This window comes from Equus quagga, chromosome 3 (assembly GCF_021613505.1).
Source record: "Equus quagga isolate Etosha38 chromosome 3, UCLA_HA_Equagga_1.0, whole genome shotgun sequence".
In the NCBI taxonomy this organism is placed as follows: Eukaryota; Metazoa; Chordata; class Mammalia; order Perissodactyla; family Equidae; genus Equus; species Equus quagga.
The window spans coordinates 39537891-39556779 of record NC_060269.1 but is presented as its reverse complement, the minus strand read 5'-3'; the positions used below and the strand labels follow the sequence as shown (position 1 = coordinate 39556779).

General features: G+C 34.5%; 1 protein-coding gene across 5 annotated transcripts in view; it reads left to right on the top strand.

Annotated features, from left to right (window-relative positions):
• The window catches only part of FBXW7 (F-box and WD repeat domain containing 7), a 217388-nt gene that overhangs the window by 139570 nt on the left and 58929 nt on the right, over positions 1-18889 (top strand). The window contains exon 1 of one of the 5 annotated variants that reach the window (XM_046656233.1): positions 17469-17796. The exons of the other annotated variants lie outside the window; for them this stretch is intronic. Coding sequence (XP_046512189.1) covers positions 17650-17796 — 147 coding nt within the window. The 5' untranslated portion in view covers positions 17469-17649. Of the gene's footprint in view, positions 1-17468; positions 17797-18889 lie in introns of those variants that run through there. 5 annotated transcript variants of the gene reach the window in all.

Here is an 18889-nt window from a genome sequence, read left to right as displayed (position 1 = left end):
TATAATAAACTTAAGTCCAATTTGAAATTAGTCTTTCACCAACTTTAATTTAGACAGAAATATCAATTTTTAAACCTTTTCATCAGTGATTACAATCTTAAGAATCTTATTAACAAGATTACTTTTTGCTTGTGAGTCTACTTTTTACTTTGACTCCTGTACTGAAATTCAGTCTCATTTTTGACCTTTCTTCTGAGGGACACATTTTCATGTATTTTATTGCTTTGGTTACTATAATGAATCCCTGTTATCTATAAATTATGATAAAGAGGAATAACAAGTAGGATGAATTACAAAAGTAGAACACAGACAACAGAAAATATGGTTAGAGAATTTAGATTAGGTGTGTTTTAAATACCTGATTTGTAGTCATGACACTATTCATTTATTTTTGTTTCTTCTTTGAAAATTGCCTTAAATTCAATACTGTTTGGTTTTAATTGAGAAATACTGTTTCTTTTCTGTTTAGTATTGGGATATTTTTCTGGGAAAAACTTTAAAAACACTTAAGAATTCTTTCAGTGAATACTCTAAATATGCATAGTACTTCAAAAGAAGGCACAAAGAAATAAAGCTACAGAAGATACAGCATATTTAAGTTTTTGTAGAAGTCATACGTGAACATGTTCAGCATACTTAGTAATCAAAGTATTATTTTTCCTTATGAAATGTCATAAAAAAGAATTACTTAAGAATTCATCTGTTTTTTCATTGAACACTAGAGGGCCATATAGTACCTTATTACTATTCCTAGAGCTGCTTTTAATGTATTTGAATGTATTTAGTAAGTGCTGTCTCTCTTCTACTTTGTGTTCTAGTATACTATTTCTTGCTCAGATTTTGAAATTAATATTTGGAGTAGTTACGTGCATTGTCATATAATATGGTGAGATACCTAGGGTTGTCTTTTTTTTTTTAAACCAGCAACTAGCATATCTTCATTTTGCTATTTTAAAACAACGATAATGACAAAGTAAAGCAAGAGTGAGCCATGGGATAAATGTACACACATGTACAAATTGACTGTGCTTTGAGAATAGAAGTATGCTCTTTGAAAATTTCTCAAGTATCTGTGCATAAATGCATTAAAAACAAAAGTCTTGTCGTTATGAGCTTCCTCAGCATATGAGTGAGAAAAGAATGATCTCTAGGGGGCTCTCTTTCTTGTCCACATTTCCTCTTGTGTTAGTATAGAAGTTAATGTTGCAGGATGTAACCACCTGATCATCCTGAACTGAAGAATATTTGAACAGCTGATTCTTCTTCCTCAATTTCTTTTGGTTGCTTGGGGTGAAGAAATGAGAAATATAATCTACAAGGCCCAAATAAGTAGTGTGAATGAGTGAAGAAAGTCATGATTGAGCCAGTAAGATGGCTCAGGCTCTTATGAACTGTAGGGCAAATGCCTTCCCTAAAAGATGTTAACATTCAATTGAAAAAAAAGGAAAAAGAAAAACATTTTGTAGGTTCCAAAAGAACTGGCTTTGAGCTGCATTTGACCTATGGACTACTTTTGATTTTTAATAGCTTCTGAAGAGGAAGTTCAACATCTTAAGTAGAGCCTCGGTTAAACTTTTATGTCTCCCTTAGATATACTTTAGAGCACTTCTTATTAATTTCTCTATTATGTTTCAGGGTGGAAAATAAGGACATTTTGTCTTTAGCTACTGTTTACACTTCTCTTTTTGTGAAGGAAGATTAGGATGAACTCAGGGGAAACACATTGTTTACTCCTAGAGGAGAGCATGAAAGAGGATCGTGTAACAGAGTGAAGGGGCAATAATACATTTAAAGACTTAAAAGAACCTCGTCTTTTGGGGCCGGCCCGGTGGCGCAGCGGTTAAGTGCACACCTTCCACTTCGGTGGCCTGGGGTTTGCTGGTTCGGATCCCGGTTGCAGACATGGCACCACTTGGCAGGCTATGCTGTGGCAGGCGTCCCACATATAAAGTAGAGGAAGATGGGCATGGATGTTAGCTCAGGGCCAGTCTTCCTCAGCAGAAAGAGGAGGATTGGCAGCAGATGTTAGCTGAGGGCTAATCTTCCTCAAAAAAAAAAGAGCCTCATTTTTTGTTTCTTTTCCTTAGATTTGTTAATTTGAATATCATAAATTGTTTATTCAAATTAGTTACTATAATGAAGTGACAAAACTTTGATCTTTAGTTCTAAATTTTACTAAGTTAGTCCTATTGAATATGGATATACTTCTTTTCAATTTAAAGTCATTGCTATGATGAACAGTATTCTCTAACTGATAAAGTTATGTTTCGTGTGTGTTTGCTGTGTTTTTTTGTATCACTACCATTTTCTGAAAACCACATTTATTGCTGTATTTTGACAGATTAACATGAGCTTAAGTGATTAAACACTGAGCTTGAATTCTGATGTTTTTGCTCAGGTAATGAAATTAGCTATTAATAACATAATCTATTTGGTGAATATTTAATGGTCTAGAGTGTAGAACAAGTACAAAAAGAGATCAGTATCTGGATATGTTGAGAAATACCTGAACTGCTCCTTCTTTGAGGAGGAGTTTTTAGATGCTATTGATGGATTGAAGACATTCAAGTATTGTCTTTTTATTTATTTATTTATTTTATTTATTTGTTTTGAGGAAGATTAGTCCCAAGCTAACTGCTGCCAATCCTCCTCTTTTTGCTGAGGAAGACTGGCCCTGAGCTAACATCCATGCCCATCTTCCCCTACTTTATATGTGGGACGCCTGCCACAGCATGGCTTTTGCTAAGCAGTGCCATGTCCGCACCCAGGATCCGAACAGGCGAACCCTGGACCGCCGAGAAGCGGAACGTGCATACTTAACCGCTGCGCCACCGGCCGGCCCCAAGTATTGTCTTTTTAACATGTATCTGGAGAAAACATTAGCTTACTAGTTAAAATTTGGTTCAATTTAGCAATGTTATTGAGCACCAAAAGAATTGCCATTTTTCTTCAGACATGTGCCATAATTTAATACTAGCTTTTATGGGAGTGGAGAGAAGAAGGTGTTGGGCTCGTTACTATGCTAAATGCATGCATCTGCTGCATGGGCATCTTATTTTCAAAAGGTTAATGGGGAAGGGGCAAGTGCAGAATTGAAGGTAGGTGGTATTTTACAAAGGTAAAAGATCACTCTGATTCACTCAAAAGTCAGAAGGTTTGGGAAAATCAGGTTAGTATGAGTACTAGAGATATTTCTAGAATACCATTCAACTGTACTGTAACTAATTTCCATCAGTGATTCCCTGACTACATTGAAATGATTTTCAACCAGAAAATCTTCTTAACCTTACTTCCCGATATTACAATTTGTAGGAGACACAAACTCAAGAGGCGATAGGGGTCAGAAAGGTAATTTAAATGAATCAAATAGACTGAGTATAAGACCCAGGGAGCCACAACTTCTCTAAAAGGGTAGCTGTGAGAATTGTGATCTTGATATTGCCATATTTTCCAATTTTGTAAAAGTGACTGAGATTCCAGGTTTTTAGATGATAGTTTCTCAATTTTATATGTGTTGGCATCCAAACTTTTCAGAGGCATTTCTGTGAGCTGGTTTGACCTTTGCGTCATCCATTTTCACCAGACATCATATATAGAAATGTGTGCTATTCATCACTCATTCAAAAATTAAAGTGGTTTGCATCTGTTGGAGGTGTATTAAGAGCATTGAGTTGTTTGGAGTGGAAGTGCAGCATATACATAGCACACTAAGTGCTTTAGTCAGTGACCTAAGGACTTTTTTCTTTATGAATTTAATATACTGGCTTTAGGTGTTGAACTGCCAAATGAATTGGTTGCATTTAAAAGAAATGTGTATCCTAACTTCCACAAGGAATTTGAGATGGCCTGTTTGTAGGCGAAACAGATATAATAAATAAACATGATCAAGTGTACTTGAAAATCAAAACCAGGGGAAATACTGGAGTAGACTATGAGGACAAGGCTATGAGAAGAGATAAGGAATGAATTTTGATGAGTTGGAATGAACTGGTGATACAGGTTGGCCACTCATAAGGGCCTACATAAGTATTCTTCAAAGTGTGACCCCAGACCAGATATATCAAAAACATGTGGAGTACTTATTAAAAATGCAAGTTGCTCAGTTACACTCCAGAACTATTCAAGCAAATCTCTCGAGTTAGGATGTGCACTTTTAGCAAGCTCCCACATGATTCTAATGTAGATTAAAGTTTGGGAAACATTGGCCTGTTAGTTGGTCTCTCTCTGCTTCCTTGTGATAAAATTAAGAGGAGGATGTGCTGAGTCCTCTCAGGAAGTGAAAACATGTCAGTCACACAGACACACACACACAAAACCCCTTTTGCTAATATTATATAAAAGGAATTCCCATGTAGGGCTTCATGAGTGATTCAGTAGACCAGGCCCTAAGTAGCATATTTGTAACAAATGCATCAATGCTTATAAACAGTGGTAAGTAGAGAGTCTGATCTCTGAAGTTAGACTCTGGGGTTTTCAAATACTAGCTCTGTCACTTCATGGCACTTTGACCTTGGGCAAACTGTTAACTTCTCTTGTAGAGTTATCTTAAGGATGATAGTACAGTCGTTCTCGGTATAACGACCTTTCAGTCAACAATGGATCACATAACACGACGGTAGTCCATGAGATTAGTACCGTATAGCCTAGTTGTGTAGTAGGCTATACATCCAGGTCTGTGTGAGTACACTCTGTGATGTTCGCACGATGATGAAATTGCCTAGTGATGCATTTCTGAGAATGTATTCTTGTTGTTAAGTAATGCATGACTGTAGTATCATCAAAAACATAGGGTTATTGAAAGGATTCAATGAAATAGTCTGTTTAAAGTACTTAGAAAAGTAACTGGCAGATTTGTTGTTACTGCTGTGGAGTCAATTTTGACTCCTAGCCACCCTGTGTACGGCAGAGTGGAATCCTGCCATGTCTTTTTTGTGCCATTCTCTCTTCTTCTGGTGCTAATTCAGACAGTGCTCCACTGTTATTTGTGGGTTTTCATAGCCAATTCTTTGAAAGTGGGTAGCCTTCTTCCTAGTCTGTCTAATCTGGAAGCTCTGCTTAAACCTGTCCACCGTGGTTGACCCTGCTGGTATTTGAAATACTGGTGGCGTACCTTTCAGCATCCCCACACCACGTGGTGGTATGACAACTGACAAATGGGTGTTGTGTTTCCCTGACTGGGAAGTGAACCCTGGCTGTGGCAGTGAGAACACCAGATCTTAACCACTAGACCACCAGGGCTGTCTGATGGGTGGATAGTAAGTCCTTAATAAATGTTAGCTATTATATTTCATAAGATTTATTATTGTAATGTTGCAAGACTACACTATAACTAGCTTAACTAACTAGTCCAGGCTAGATAACATGCTACAAAAAATATTTTTAGTGCAAAAGATACCTACTCTGTTAGGTGGGTTGAAATTATTCTATGGATCTTTGCTTAAATTATTGTCACTTTTAGCATAGAGTCCAGCTGTTTGATATTGTAAATTTTGTTAGTACTAACCATGAAGCACTTTTGCTCCTGACAGGTATTTTTTCCCCTAATTGGTTGTTAATGTTGAACCTAGAAGGAATTTGAAAGAGAAGCTGAAAGTGAATTTTGGTAGTCTTGGGACTTTGAATCCTCTCATGAAAATGTTCAGAAGAGATGGACGTGCTAGTTCTGTTCTAAAATGATACTTAGGTGTTCTTGACCTGAATAACTGGAACTAGAATAAATGCAAGGGAAGAATCTCTTTGGTACTTCTGTAGAAATTCAAGAGTTACTACTTGATATTACAGGAAATACCTACATTTTTCACAGTGAAGAGATGATTATAAACAAATGAAAGCTGTCATTGCAAATTGAAGAATAGTTTCAGTCAGGTTGAAATTATCTCTGTTTGGGGTATATTTTAGAGAACACATTTTGTGAAATGTTGGTATAGCTACTAGCTGTATTTGACGTAGAATGTTAACTTGATTCTTGACGTAGAATGTTAACTTGATTATTGATGTAGAATGTTAACTTGATTCTTCCTAGCAGTAAGAATTGTTGTCAGGATAGCATCTTGCATGTAAACATTAACCTCTCATTATATGAAATGTAAATAGAAGAATGATGATTGCTTTCATAGATCATCAGGGCTAAAAATAATGTGTAAGATTTTTTTTGTATTTTTTTCTAGAGAAGGATTTACTTTGTTCAAATGTACCATGTCCTTCTGTCACTTGGTCTTTGCTGATCTATTACTAAAGGTAGCTTCTCTACTTTAGAAATTGCGATTGCTTTTAGAAGATGCTTTACTTTCAAAGTGAAAATGCTTTAGTTTTCTGTTTTTCTGGATGATGTTAAATGGCAATTTCTGAATTGAAATCACATGCAAATGAGGAAGAGAAGGATGAAGAAAGTACTGGTAAATTTGGGACATGCCAAGAGTTATTCATTTGCTTAGCTACAGATGTTGGTTTTATATGTCTACATTATAAATTTAATTTTCTAGAATGAACTTTTGTAGTTTACCAATATACTGCCATCTGCCTTAGGCTCTAATGAATACAAATTTTAAATGTGCTAGGTACATCTGTATTGTTTATCCTTTACAGTTTCAGCTTTTGGCTTTATTTCTCATCACTATTTCACTCTGTTAACTGGTATAGAAAAGAGGATTAAAACTTTTAGAATTATTATTCTATATCATTTAGATATCAATAATCTTATGTTTAATTTGTATTATATTTTATGCTTCTTTATTCCAGAAAGAAACAGAGCAGAGATTGCAAACTAGTGTCTTATATAGTTTTTTCTTAACACATTTAAATTTGTTGCCAACATTTAAAAATCTGGAGAATTCACATAAAAATATTGATTTTTCACCTTTTTTTGCAAATGTGGAATATCTGGCTTTGCTGGGCTCGTGTGCTTACATGACAATAATCAATTGCACCTTTTATATAGGCTTTCCAGGTCTTAAACCAGACCTGTTTCTTTCTATTTTACCTGCCTGCTCCTTAATCATTTGAATTTGGTTGGAATAAAGACAAAAGCATGATTGTAGGAAATCCAAACGTAAGTTGATATTTCCTTTATTTGTCACATATCAAACTAGTTTGGATGTAAATCCAAGTCAATGTAGTTTGTAATAGTTTGTCAAGTTTATTATTAAAATAGCCAGAGACTTGCAAAACACCTCATTTCCAATTGGCATTATCAACGTGGGAATTTGTCACCAAAACTTTTGCCACCCTCCAATACCCATTCACTTAAATTTTCATTCTAGATCACCTGTTATCCTTTCCATTGTTGTTAAATTTTGAAATTAACACTCTACTAGGATGACTGTCTGTCATATTACAACAGTAAATTAGTGTTCTTGGAGTTCCTTGTTTTGTAAGATGTTTTAGTTATCTATTGCCACCTAACCAGTCATCCCAAAGCTTTATAGATTATAACAAGCAACAATTATTTTATTATTTCTCATTGTTCTTGTAGGTTATGAATTCGGGAAAGGCTCACTTGGGCATTGCTGATTCAGTGTTGCAGTCAGATGGTGGCTGGAGGTGAAACAGCAGCTGTCTAGAACAGCTAGGGGCTGGCCAAGAATCTTCATATAGTCTCAGGACTTCTCCATGTCTTGTCTTTTCACCTGGGCTAGTTGGGGCTTCTTCACAGCATGGTGGCCTCAGGGCGATCAGACTACTTTAAACAGCATATCAGGGCTACCATGTGAGTATTCCAGCAAGCAAGTTGGAAGCTAAATCTCCTTTTTTGACTTAGCCTAGTAAGTCACATAATCCAACTTTCACATTCTCTCTTGGCTGAAACAGACTCCAGCTCTCATTAGAAGGAGTGTTAAAAGTACATTGTAAGAAGAGCATGCCAGATGGGGGGATATTGCTGTGACCATCTTTGAGAAACTCAGTTTGCTATAGGAGGTCATAATATCTCTGCTTTTATGAATTTTTTTTTTCATTTAGCCTTCATAAAAATCAGGCTCATTAAAACAGATACCTTATGTAATTTATGTGTCTTATATAATACTTTGTCAGTTATCTAGAACTCAGTTGTCTGGCAAACTTATATCCGAAACATATAAAAAGTAAATCTCCAGGGGCTAGCCCGGTGGCGTAGTGGTTGGGTTCATACGCTCCACTTTGGCAGCCCGGGGTTCGTGGTTTTGGATCCTGGGTGCAGACCTATGCACTGCTCATCAAGTCATGCTGTAGCAGCATCCTGCATATAAAATAGAGGAAGATTGGCACAGATTTTAGCTCAGGGACAATCTTCCTCAAGCAAAAAGAGGGAGATTGGCAACAGATGTTAATTCAGGACCAATCTTCCTCACCAAAAACAAAAATAAATCTCCAAACAACTAGATTAGGAAGTAACAAACTAAGTTAGGCTTAACAGTCTATAGAATTGATTATATTTTCTGTTACAAAGCATGAGTTTAGGAATTAGACATACTAGGGTAAAAGTCTTAACTCCACTGGCTGGCACCTGTGTTACCTTGGGCAAATTTTTAAATCTTTCCAAGCTTTGGTTTCCTTGTCTATAGAATGTAGGATGATACCTCACACTCTTGTGATATGTAAATGAAATAAAGCATCATCTATTAGGAACTCTGTCAGTGTTTAATCCTTCCCTCACATCATTGTACCAATCTAAAAGAGTACATTTGTGTTTTCTAAGTCCTATAGGTGCAAACTTCCTTTATATCTTGTGTTGATCTCTGATAGTCTCCTACCGTCCTTGGCTTCCTCCTTCTATCCCAACATCATTCTGTTTCAAGCATAATCAGGCAGTTACAGGGATTGAGTTTTGTTTTGTTGTTTTTAATCTTTCTTGATAACCAATTAGTGTTTTATTTATTGGAAAAAATGAAAACTTAGACTGTCAGTTTGATTTAAACGTCATCCGTAAAATTAATGTTGATGTTTATCAGAAAATGTATTTTACTGAATACGTAATTTTGACAATGTAAAAGACCAGTGGTATCAACTGTCAGCCCATCTAAGAATGAGACCTTAAATATGTATTTTCTATAGTTTAATTCTATACTTAAAATATTTTCTATGCCTAAAGTAATTCTATACTTAAACTTGATGAAGTGAATATTTATCAATGAATAATTTATTAGTATTCAGTGAATATTGATAATTCTCACATGCTTTCAAAGCATCTTACTGAGAATTATATAAATGAAACTGTGGAACTATGTTCATCTCACTCAAAATACTTGACTTTTGTTTATAATTGCTTCAAAAACTCAACAGTGTAGGAAACATAATTAGCTCCCCACTCCTTACTTTAAGTGTCAACATTCTGTCAAATATCTTACATTTCCATAGGTTCAGCTTTTTAGTTTTCATAGGATAAATCCCTGTAATGTATTAAACCATCAATTTGGTGAACTTCCTATATTATAGCTTAGTTTAATTTTTGTTAAAGTTATATAGAAAAACCACGTATATTACGTATTGTGCTTTACAAGAATTATTAGTATTATGTCCTTATTTATGACTCCCTGGCCTGTGACACTCTTCAGAATTTTTATAGGGGAAATAAATGACTGATAAGTAATATTTAGTTTAACCAAAAGATTAATGCTCCTTTATGCTTAAACTTGTTCACAAAAATAACCTAAATGATAGACCTTGAAAAACTGCTATAAAGGAGTTTTTGTCATCCTTCTCACAATTCAAATTTATTTTGAGAATTGTAGAAATTAAGTTGCTTTAAATCATTTACTCTGTCATCACATGAGGGTTTTGCATGACTGAAATACCTGTAATTACTATGTCATTTTTGTCATAGTTGACTTAAAGGTATAACTATAATAATCATCAGCTAAATTCTTGGTGAGCAGCTGTGTAAGACCAGTTTAACAGCTGGGGTAACCCAGCACAGACTGTAAGAGTTCAACTTAATCACGAGACAAGTTATGTCATAGTCATTAAGGGCTTCACACTGGGCATTTCTGAAATACTTAAAAAATTCAATTCAATAGTTGGGTTTTTGTTTTATCTCAAATATTTCTTTAAATGCTTAATGAAGGAATGAGGAAAAGTGTCAATGTAGTATTAACAGCTAAAGTTCTAAGACACAAATATGGTAATAAAATCCAAAGTTTACTCATTAAAAAAAATCAAATATACTCTGTATGTCACTGTTTAGGTGGTCACTATGATAAGTAGAAAAAGAAAAATATGTATGTTATTACAGTATAATATGGGATCAGAAAAAACCTTTTTTTCTTGAATTTCATCTTTTTAAATCATTTTTAAAAATCATTTATGCTCGTGACTTTTTTCTAATGAAAATTTTTTTTATTATTATATAACACTAATGCATATTCACAACACAGGGATAGATTTCTGTTTTTCGAAGGTATACACAATTGAAGCAGTGAATTCTATTTATATAAACTTTGTAAAACTGTAGTTATACTAATCACTAAACTAAAATAAAGGCTCACCAAATTGATCGTACATCACTTTACAGGAAAGCTCTATACTTGGTACTATTAGAACTGTAATATACTCTTAAAACTGTACGGGACTTCATTTTCAATCATCCGCTCCAGGCTCTCATTCTAGAAAACTGAAATCTGACACAAGTTAAGAGACTTACCTAAGGTCATAGGTTAGTAGTGGAGCTGAAACTAGAACTTAAAATTCACCCAGTATTTTTTGTATACTGATAAGTTTACATGGAGTATGAACTCCAGATAATTTCGCTGAAAGTTGATTGACGCAACAGTTTTAGTCAAGAATAATTTAGTTGTAAATAACTTAAAAATAGTTTGGTTTTTTGAATCATGGAATTTCTGGTCTACCATGGGGTTGTTTTGTCATCATTTGTAAGGACTTGTTTGGTTAGTTTTTCTATATTTTACTTCTTAATTTGTAACTTTATTTTCAGCCTATTATTTAGAAATAACTGGAAATTTCCAGCAGAATTCAGAAACAACCTAAATGTACAGCAATCAGACCTTGATTATATAAATCAAAGCAGTTATAATACTTAACCTAATGCTGTAGCATTTTTATTTTGAAAATGCTACTTATACATATATGTATACATGTACATATATATATAATGCTTTCATTTTGCAAATGTCCAGTTACCAGGTCACGCTTTATAACCCTTATATAAACTGTATGTGCTGTTTTAGAATCCAAGCTAATTTCTCTTAAGTAGTTAGGGGCTGCCCATGGTGCCCAAATAAAGAAAATTAGCAGAGAGGTCAATAATATGTTGTGACCCATTAAATGTTTACATGAATATAATATCTCAAATACGTTATAATTGAAAGTTGGAATCTTTCTTAAGTGAACACTTTGAGCGTTTAAATGTGTTTTAGAATTTTTTAAGGAATCATTTTGAATGTGATTTTAATTTTTATAAAATGTTTCTGTTCATTGACTTATGGCTTTTATGAATAATAAAACTTTAAAGGGAATGCCATATATTTAAATTTTTCTTTCATGCTGAATCTAATTATAGTTTTATTTCTACAATTGAAGTAATGATATGTTGTTTGGAAGTTTTTACTAATACAAATTTGACAGTTTATTCATCGTTTAACCAAAGAACTTAATTTCTTGATTTATCAGTGTTTTCCTTTGTGTTTAAATTGCTCTTTGTAGTGCATGAATTGCCTAGACCAGGGATATACTGTAACATTCTGGTATTTAAGGTGTTACGAAAGACTGAAAAAGTGACTTAGATACCGAGAATGCTATATCTTACTCATTATCCCTGAATAAATGAGTATGCTTTGTAATACCATATTCTCATTGCAAAAGGATATTGATTTCTGATTAGTTTCACTTTCGTAGTGGTATAATTTTTAGCATCTGGAATTTTTTTCTGTTTCTACAAAAGAGTAAGTCACCTGTTGCTTAAATTCACAGAGGGGATGAATAGTACTGAGTTTAAATGGCATATTCTGATATTCTGCCTGTCAAAAGTTTTTGACGTGAGCCTTTGAAAAACTTGGTATAAAAATCATTTGTCCTTGTAGGTAAACTTGTATCTTCCAAGTGATTTGTTTTAGCTGATTCAAGAATAGTTTATGAAGGGCCAGCCTGGTGGTGTAGTGGTTAAGTTCATACACTCTGCTTTGGCAGCGTGGGGTTCGAAGGTTCAGATCCTGGGTGTGGACCTATGCACCACTCATCAAGCTGTGCTGTGGCAGTAACCTATATACAAAATAGAGGAAGATTGCCACAGACGTTAGCTCAGTGACAGTCTTCCTCAAGAAAAAAAAAGAGGAAGATTGGCAACAGATGTTAGCTGAGGGCCAATCTTCCTCACCGGAAAAATAAAAGAAAGAAAGAAAAAAGAAGAATAGTTTATGAAAGATGGAAAATCTTTGTGCCACTCATATGCTGTGGCCTTTGGTCAAGAGCAGTTAAATCCTAGCCTCCGTAAAATAATGAATGAAAGAAAAGGTTAAAATCCAGAATAAACTGCTGGAAATCTTGTTGTTGTTGTTTTAAGAGACTTGGAGTGTATGGGACTATAATACATTTTAGAAATACCATATTGGTGATATTTTGTTACATGTAGCATTTATATATAATCATCTTTGACCACTGCAAACTTTTAGAAGAAAGGAAATCAGAAAGTGTTAAGTGGGCACAATAAATTACCGTATGTAATTTATTTATTTATTTAAGGTAACTTACTACAAGTTTCCCCATGTTGAGTTCTTCTTGCATGGATAATCACTGGTACTGATACTGAAGCTGTTAATCTCAAATTTGTGTGCCCGATGCCCAGCAAGCCAAACACTGAGACATCCGTGCTTGGAGATGGATTTATTTGAATTGGCCAAAAAGAGAAGATGGGAGCCTGGGTTCACTCAAATCTGCCTCCCTAAGAACAGAAAGCAGAGGGGTTTTATAGAGCTAAGGGGCTTGACAGGAGGAGCTTTGGAGAAACAGAGGTCACTCCTGATAAGCCCTGGGCAATCTGACTTCTGGGCTTTAGTGGCTGCTTAGGGCCCACCATTGGGTGATCACAACCTCCCTGAAGGCATTCTCTCTTCTAGATAACAAGCTCACAAATCCTCAAGACCCCTGAGTCACCAAACAGGAGAAGCAACAAATTGGTTTAATATCTATAGTACCCCTCAGGTACCTGGCTTCATTATCTGGAATCTTAACATGCCAGGATGCTACAGCTAAGATACTGTAGCTTCATTTTTAGGTAAAAATTTTGACAGAGTTATGGAAAAGTCTTTTTAAAACTTGTAGATGATTATGTTGTTAAAATATTCTATTGCAAAGCGGTTACAGGTGGATTTCAGAACCTCTGCTTGCTTTCCTAGTGACATTTAAAATTGAAATGTAATCTACAAAGCTCTATGTGGTTTTTGATCCTAATAGTGGTAGTAGTACTGTAGCTAACAGCATTGAGCACTTACTAGATGTGAAGCGTTCTTCTGTGTGCTTCACTTACGTTAACTGATTTGATCCTCATAACAGTCCTGTGAGTTAGGTTCTCTGTAGATGAAACTGAGGCAGAGAAGCATTAATCGAAGGTCATTCCACTAATAAGTGGTAGAACCAGGCTTTGGACTAAAGCAGTTTGGCTCCAGCATTGATGCTCCTGCTTACTATATTGTGCTTAGTATTTGTTGACACGATCAAATATTGGTATGATCAAAGAGTTTGTCTGCTTTGAAGAGTCTCAGTTTGGGAGGGGGGCTAATAATTAAGAATATCTTAAATGTTTTTGAAAGTATAGTTGAGACTAAGACTTTATTTTTTCTTGAACACATGGAACTAGCTGCATTTTAAGGTATTAACAGTTGGGGTTCTCCTATGCATTGTCTGTGATTTTCCTCATTGATTAGGATTTTCTTCTGTATTTGAAGATTTGGTATTTTGAATGTTTGCATGCTGATTGAGAACATTGCTTTAGAAGTAATGTTAACTTGAATCCTCCAAAAAAGATGAAACTTGTTAGTATGTACATTTGGAAATTAGTACTCACTTTACTCAATCATTAATGTCTCTTTTTTACAAAAATATATTGTTGTAGATACGTAACTTGATTTACTGTTTCGTTTTCTAGAGTTGTAATGCTCTGTACTATCCAGTTGAGGGCAGCTATTTACTGATTAAAAAAATGAGTTGAATTGGAATGTCACCACTTTGTGTTTACCAGAAACTTGGTATCTAGTGTAAAACCCAGCATTTGATATACAAACAGCCTTAGCTTTCACTCCTATTATCATCGTAAATAATTTCTTGAAAATGAAAAACTAGTTTTACTTCATAATAATTTCTGTGTTCTTATAAGCAGGAGAATGAACACTGTTGATTTTAGTTTTAATTTTCCCAGTCCAAATTCTTTGCAATTCCGAATCGTTTTTTCCTCCTTTAGGATCACACTCCAAGGAGTTTAGAGAGCTTCATATCTTCCTTATCTTTGAGTGTAAATACTGGTGACTATCTGCATGTAAATACATGTGACTATAAAGTTCTTTGAGGGCTTTTAAATATGAAAGAGAAAAATTATAATTTTCCATATGTTATTTTTGTTAACCAATGGATTAAGTGAAAATTAAATTTGCAGGTGATCTGTTTGATTTATTTTTCTGTGGAGTGGATGTGTTGAACTTGTGGAATGTGGTACACTCTTCTAACTTTTCTGCATTGAAACAACGCCTAGTTTAAATTATATCTTCTGTGTGGCTCAGAGGAAAGGATTTTGAGGGTTTAACTAATTGATTTCAAAGATATCACTGAAACACATTTTTTTTTTGAGAATAAGGAATGCCAGTCTTCATAAAATTATATGCAATATTAACTGAGTAGACACTGATAGTAACTTGGTGAGGAGGCATTCCATGGGAGCTACTTCAACAAAGGGATTTTTCTAACTAGGTGAGAACGATAGAATATGACTGAAGGTTATGTTATAAGGAAAAGATTGGTCTTGTGTTAAGAAATTAAGTGAGCATCAGAGGAGATGCTGAGACTAGAATGTGGCTAGAGACATTCATTCTGCAAGGTACTGAGTAGTTTAGTGGGGCTGTAAATGTGATTATCTTAGATCTCAGTCTCACCTTTTTTCTACCATATCAATTTACAGATTTCCACTACTCTCTCTTCTGTCCCAAGGTCTCTGTTGGGATTTTTTGGTATAAGTTTATGGTTCTAGTCTTAGTTGTTTACTTTTTTATTGAAACAATTTTTTTATTGTGGTTAAATATCCATAACACAAAATTTGCCGTTTTAACCAAGTTTAACTGTACAGTGGCATTAAGTACATTCACAATGTTGTACAACCATCACCACTATCCATCTCCAGAGCTTTTTCATCTTTTCCAACTGAAACTGTACCCATTAAACACTAACTCCCTACTCCTTTCTTCCCCTTGGCCCTGTCAACCACCAATATACTTTCTGTCTCTGTGAATTTTACTACTCTAGGTACCTTATGTAAGTGGAATCATACAATATTTGTCCTTTTTTGACTGACTTATTTCACTTAGCCTTATGTCCTCAAGGTTGTAGCTTGTGTCAGAATTTCCTTCCTTTATAAGGCTGAATAATATTCCATTGTAATGTATACCATATTTTGTTTACTCATTCATCCATCCATGGTTACTTGGGTTGCTTCCACCTCTTGGCTATTATGAATAATGCTTTTATAAACTTGGGTGTACAAATATCTGTTTGAGTCCCTGCTTTCACTTCTTTTGGATGTATACCCAAAAGTGGAATTGCTGGATCATACGGTAATTTTTTGAGGAACCGCCAACACCATTTTCCTCAGTAGCTACATCCATTTTACATTCCCACCAGCGATGTACAAGGGTATTTCTCCACATCCTTGCCAGCACTTGTTATTTTCTCTGTATTATGTATGTGTTTGTGTGTGCACACTTGTTATTGTTTTTAAATAACAATTCTAATGGGTTTGTAATGGTGGTTCATTCTGGTTTTGATTTTCATTGGCCTAATGACTAGTGATATTGAACATCTTTCCATGTGCTTATCAGTCATTTGTATATCTTCTTTGGAGAAACTCACTTGTTTACTTTTGTGTAACTAAAAATGTCACCTCTGCTAATGATTTTGCATTTTTAACTACATTTTAATTGTGATATAAGAGAAGGGTGTACTTTAAGAAAGTAGCATCATGGTAGGACTGGGAGTATTTCTTGTGTATGGATTGACTTCCCAGCAGTCCACTTTATGTTTAGTAAGATAGATCTCTCCAAAGTGAAAAAAGAAATCACCTTTTTCTGGCGTTCTTTTTCTAATTCTCTCCATATCACAGTCTGAATTCCCACTTAAAGATCCATGAAAGCTGTTGGAAGGAGAGATAAGTAAGATAACTGGCTATTGGAAGAAGAAAACAGAATGGAAGGAGAGAGAAAACTAGTTAACTGAGCGTTGTGAATGGATAGTTGACATCTATTATCTGCCGTCTAGTAAAGTACTATTTTTATATTGAGCTTCTTATCTTCATAACAATCTAATTTATGGGTTTGAATATGAAATGTAGTATAAAGATTCATTAACACTGGCATAAGTGGTTAATTTAGGGAAACATTCGAGCTAATACTGGAAAGATTAGTTTGGGGCCCTTTGAGGAGAGTCTTTATCTCCAAACTTTATCTTAGGCATAGGGGAACCATTGAAAGTTCTTGAGGAGTAGATTGTACACCACATTCTGTCTCTGTGTTTCAGGAAGATTTATCTGACTGTGGTATTTTGGAGAAATTAGGCACTAAGGATTTGCGACAAACTGGTTAGTGATTATTCATTTTACTATAACTACTTCCCATCACAGCTTACATTTATAAATACTTGTTTTTTTATATCTTTAATCAGTCACATGGCTATTATACTTTCAAGTGGAGTCACTGAGTTTTTCAGAATTAAAGAGATTGAACTGAAATTTGCAAACAACTAAAATGTCTATTGGTAAGATTAATTTGAAGTCCATGTTAATAGCTATAGAGAGCTAGAATCCATTTAATGTCTTAGTGAGTATGAGGTAAAGAATGGTATGTATGGAAAAGGCAAAGAGCATGCTTAAGATGCACACTTGAAAGTATCGTGCTCATTCTGAATACATCTAAGATAGAAGAAATATATGTATATATTTTTTGAGCACGCATAAACACTGTCCTTAAATTTGAAGCACAATTCAAAACATTCTTAAAATATTGATGCTGGTATTTGGGTAAGGAAAACTAAAGAAGATATTCAAGAGAAAATACAATGTTTGTTTTTTGGATTTTTGTAAAGAAAACTTTACTTTCACTTTCTTGGGAATACCTAGGTTAGTAGTTGGAGAAGTTTTAAAAGGGACCCTACAGCATAGCCCTGCTTTGGTTGTATTCGCCTTACTGACTTTGTATGGGAGGTTCACCAGCTGTTTGACTGGCAGGAGCAGGAGCTTTCACTTCAGTAGTTTATAATTCCTGGCTATTCTAGGATAGTTTGCACTTCACCAAGCCTCAGACAGGTCAGGACATTTGGTAGGAGAAGGTTGAAAGACAAAAGCAGCAGGCCCTGGTTTCTCAGCCTGTTTTTTTTAATTAGAAAATTATGTTTTAATTTAGTGGTTAGAGTTTTTAGTGATGTGCCTGTATTACATGTAGAGAGTATTCATCAACCAAGAGGAGTTTTAAAATGTCAAAACCGGGAAAAGCTACTCTAAACCATGGCTTGGTTCCTGTCGATCTTAAAAGTGCAAAAGAGCCTCTACCACATCAAACCGTGATGAAGATATTTAGCATTAGCATCATTGCCCAGGGCCTCCCCTTTTGTCGAAGACGGGTAAGTCCCACACATTTGAAAAATAGGAATATTTGTTTAAATGAAGTACTTCTGCCTCCTTTAGTGAAGAAATGCTTCAAATTTCAATTGATATTTATAACTAAAACTATCAGTGTATTGTGTCGCCAGTGAAAGCTTATATAAGTGATAGTTTTAATAATATGATAGAGAGCCTAGAGGGCAAGATTACCCAATCCACCTTTTTGTCTCTCTCATTTATTTTTCATGATATTAGAATCCTTGTAAACTTATTTAAAATGGGTAAACGTAAAAAGTATGTTTTGAAATATATTGGCAAATACTAAAACTGAAAATTTGTAGTTTTTATTTTGTGGGAAAAGCAAAAGAAGCTGGTAGTATTCTCCTTATACATGGGAATTACAGCATTTAACTCTTTTAAAGATTATTCCAAGTTCCCTAGGTTTATCTGTCTCTTTAAGCTATATTATTTTAAAATTATTTTTTAAATTCAAACTTAACTTAATAGAGACATTACTTTTTGCTGTTATGTAAATAAAAATAGCATGCTATTGTGTAGCTGTTATGTTGCAGTTTATATATAGACAGTCCTGAACTAACAAACATTTTGTAGAACTTGTGCTTATGTATAATCGAGTTATGATCTATTGGATGTTTTTCAGGATGACACTCTCCTCTCCCCTACCAAATTTTGACCTTGTTAATCTTAGCAGTTTTGTTGTATTTTCTGAGTTACTTGGTATTGCCATTTTGAATTATTACCTAGAGTGATATATTTTTAGATCTAAAATTTATTTGTGATCCTGAACCATTAAACCGAAAAAAAACCTGTCTGATATTAAATGAGTGTTTGCATATATCAGTGCTATTAGTGTTTTAGTTGCCTTTTTTACCCTTTTTTTTGTTTTTGTTTTTTTAACTAAAGGGGAAACATTCTATTAAACAACTAGATTAACTCATAACACCTGAAAAATATTTTTTCCTCCTTAGTAAAGAGACTTGTTTTTGCTGGCACTTAAATAACCCTTGTAAAAATGCATTTTCTAATTATCTTAGTTCCTTTTGAGTAGTTCCCACTTCACTCCAAACAAGTGGTAGCCATGTTGAAGAACAT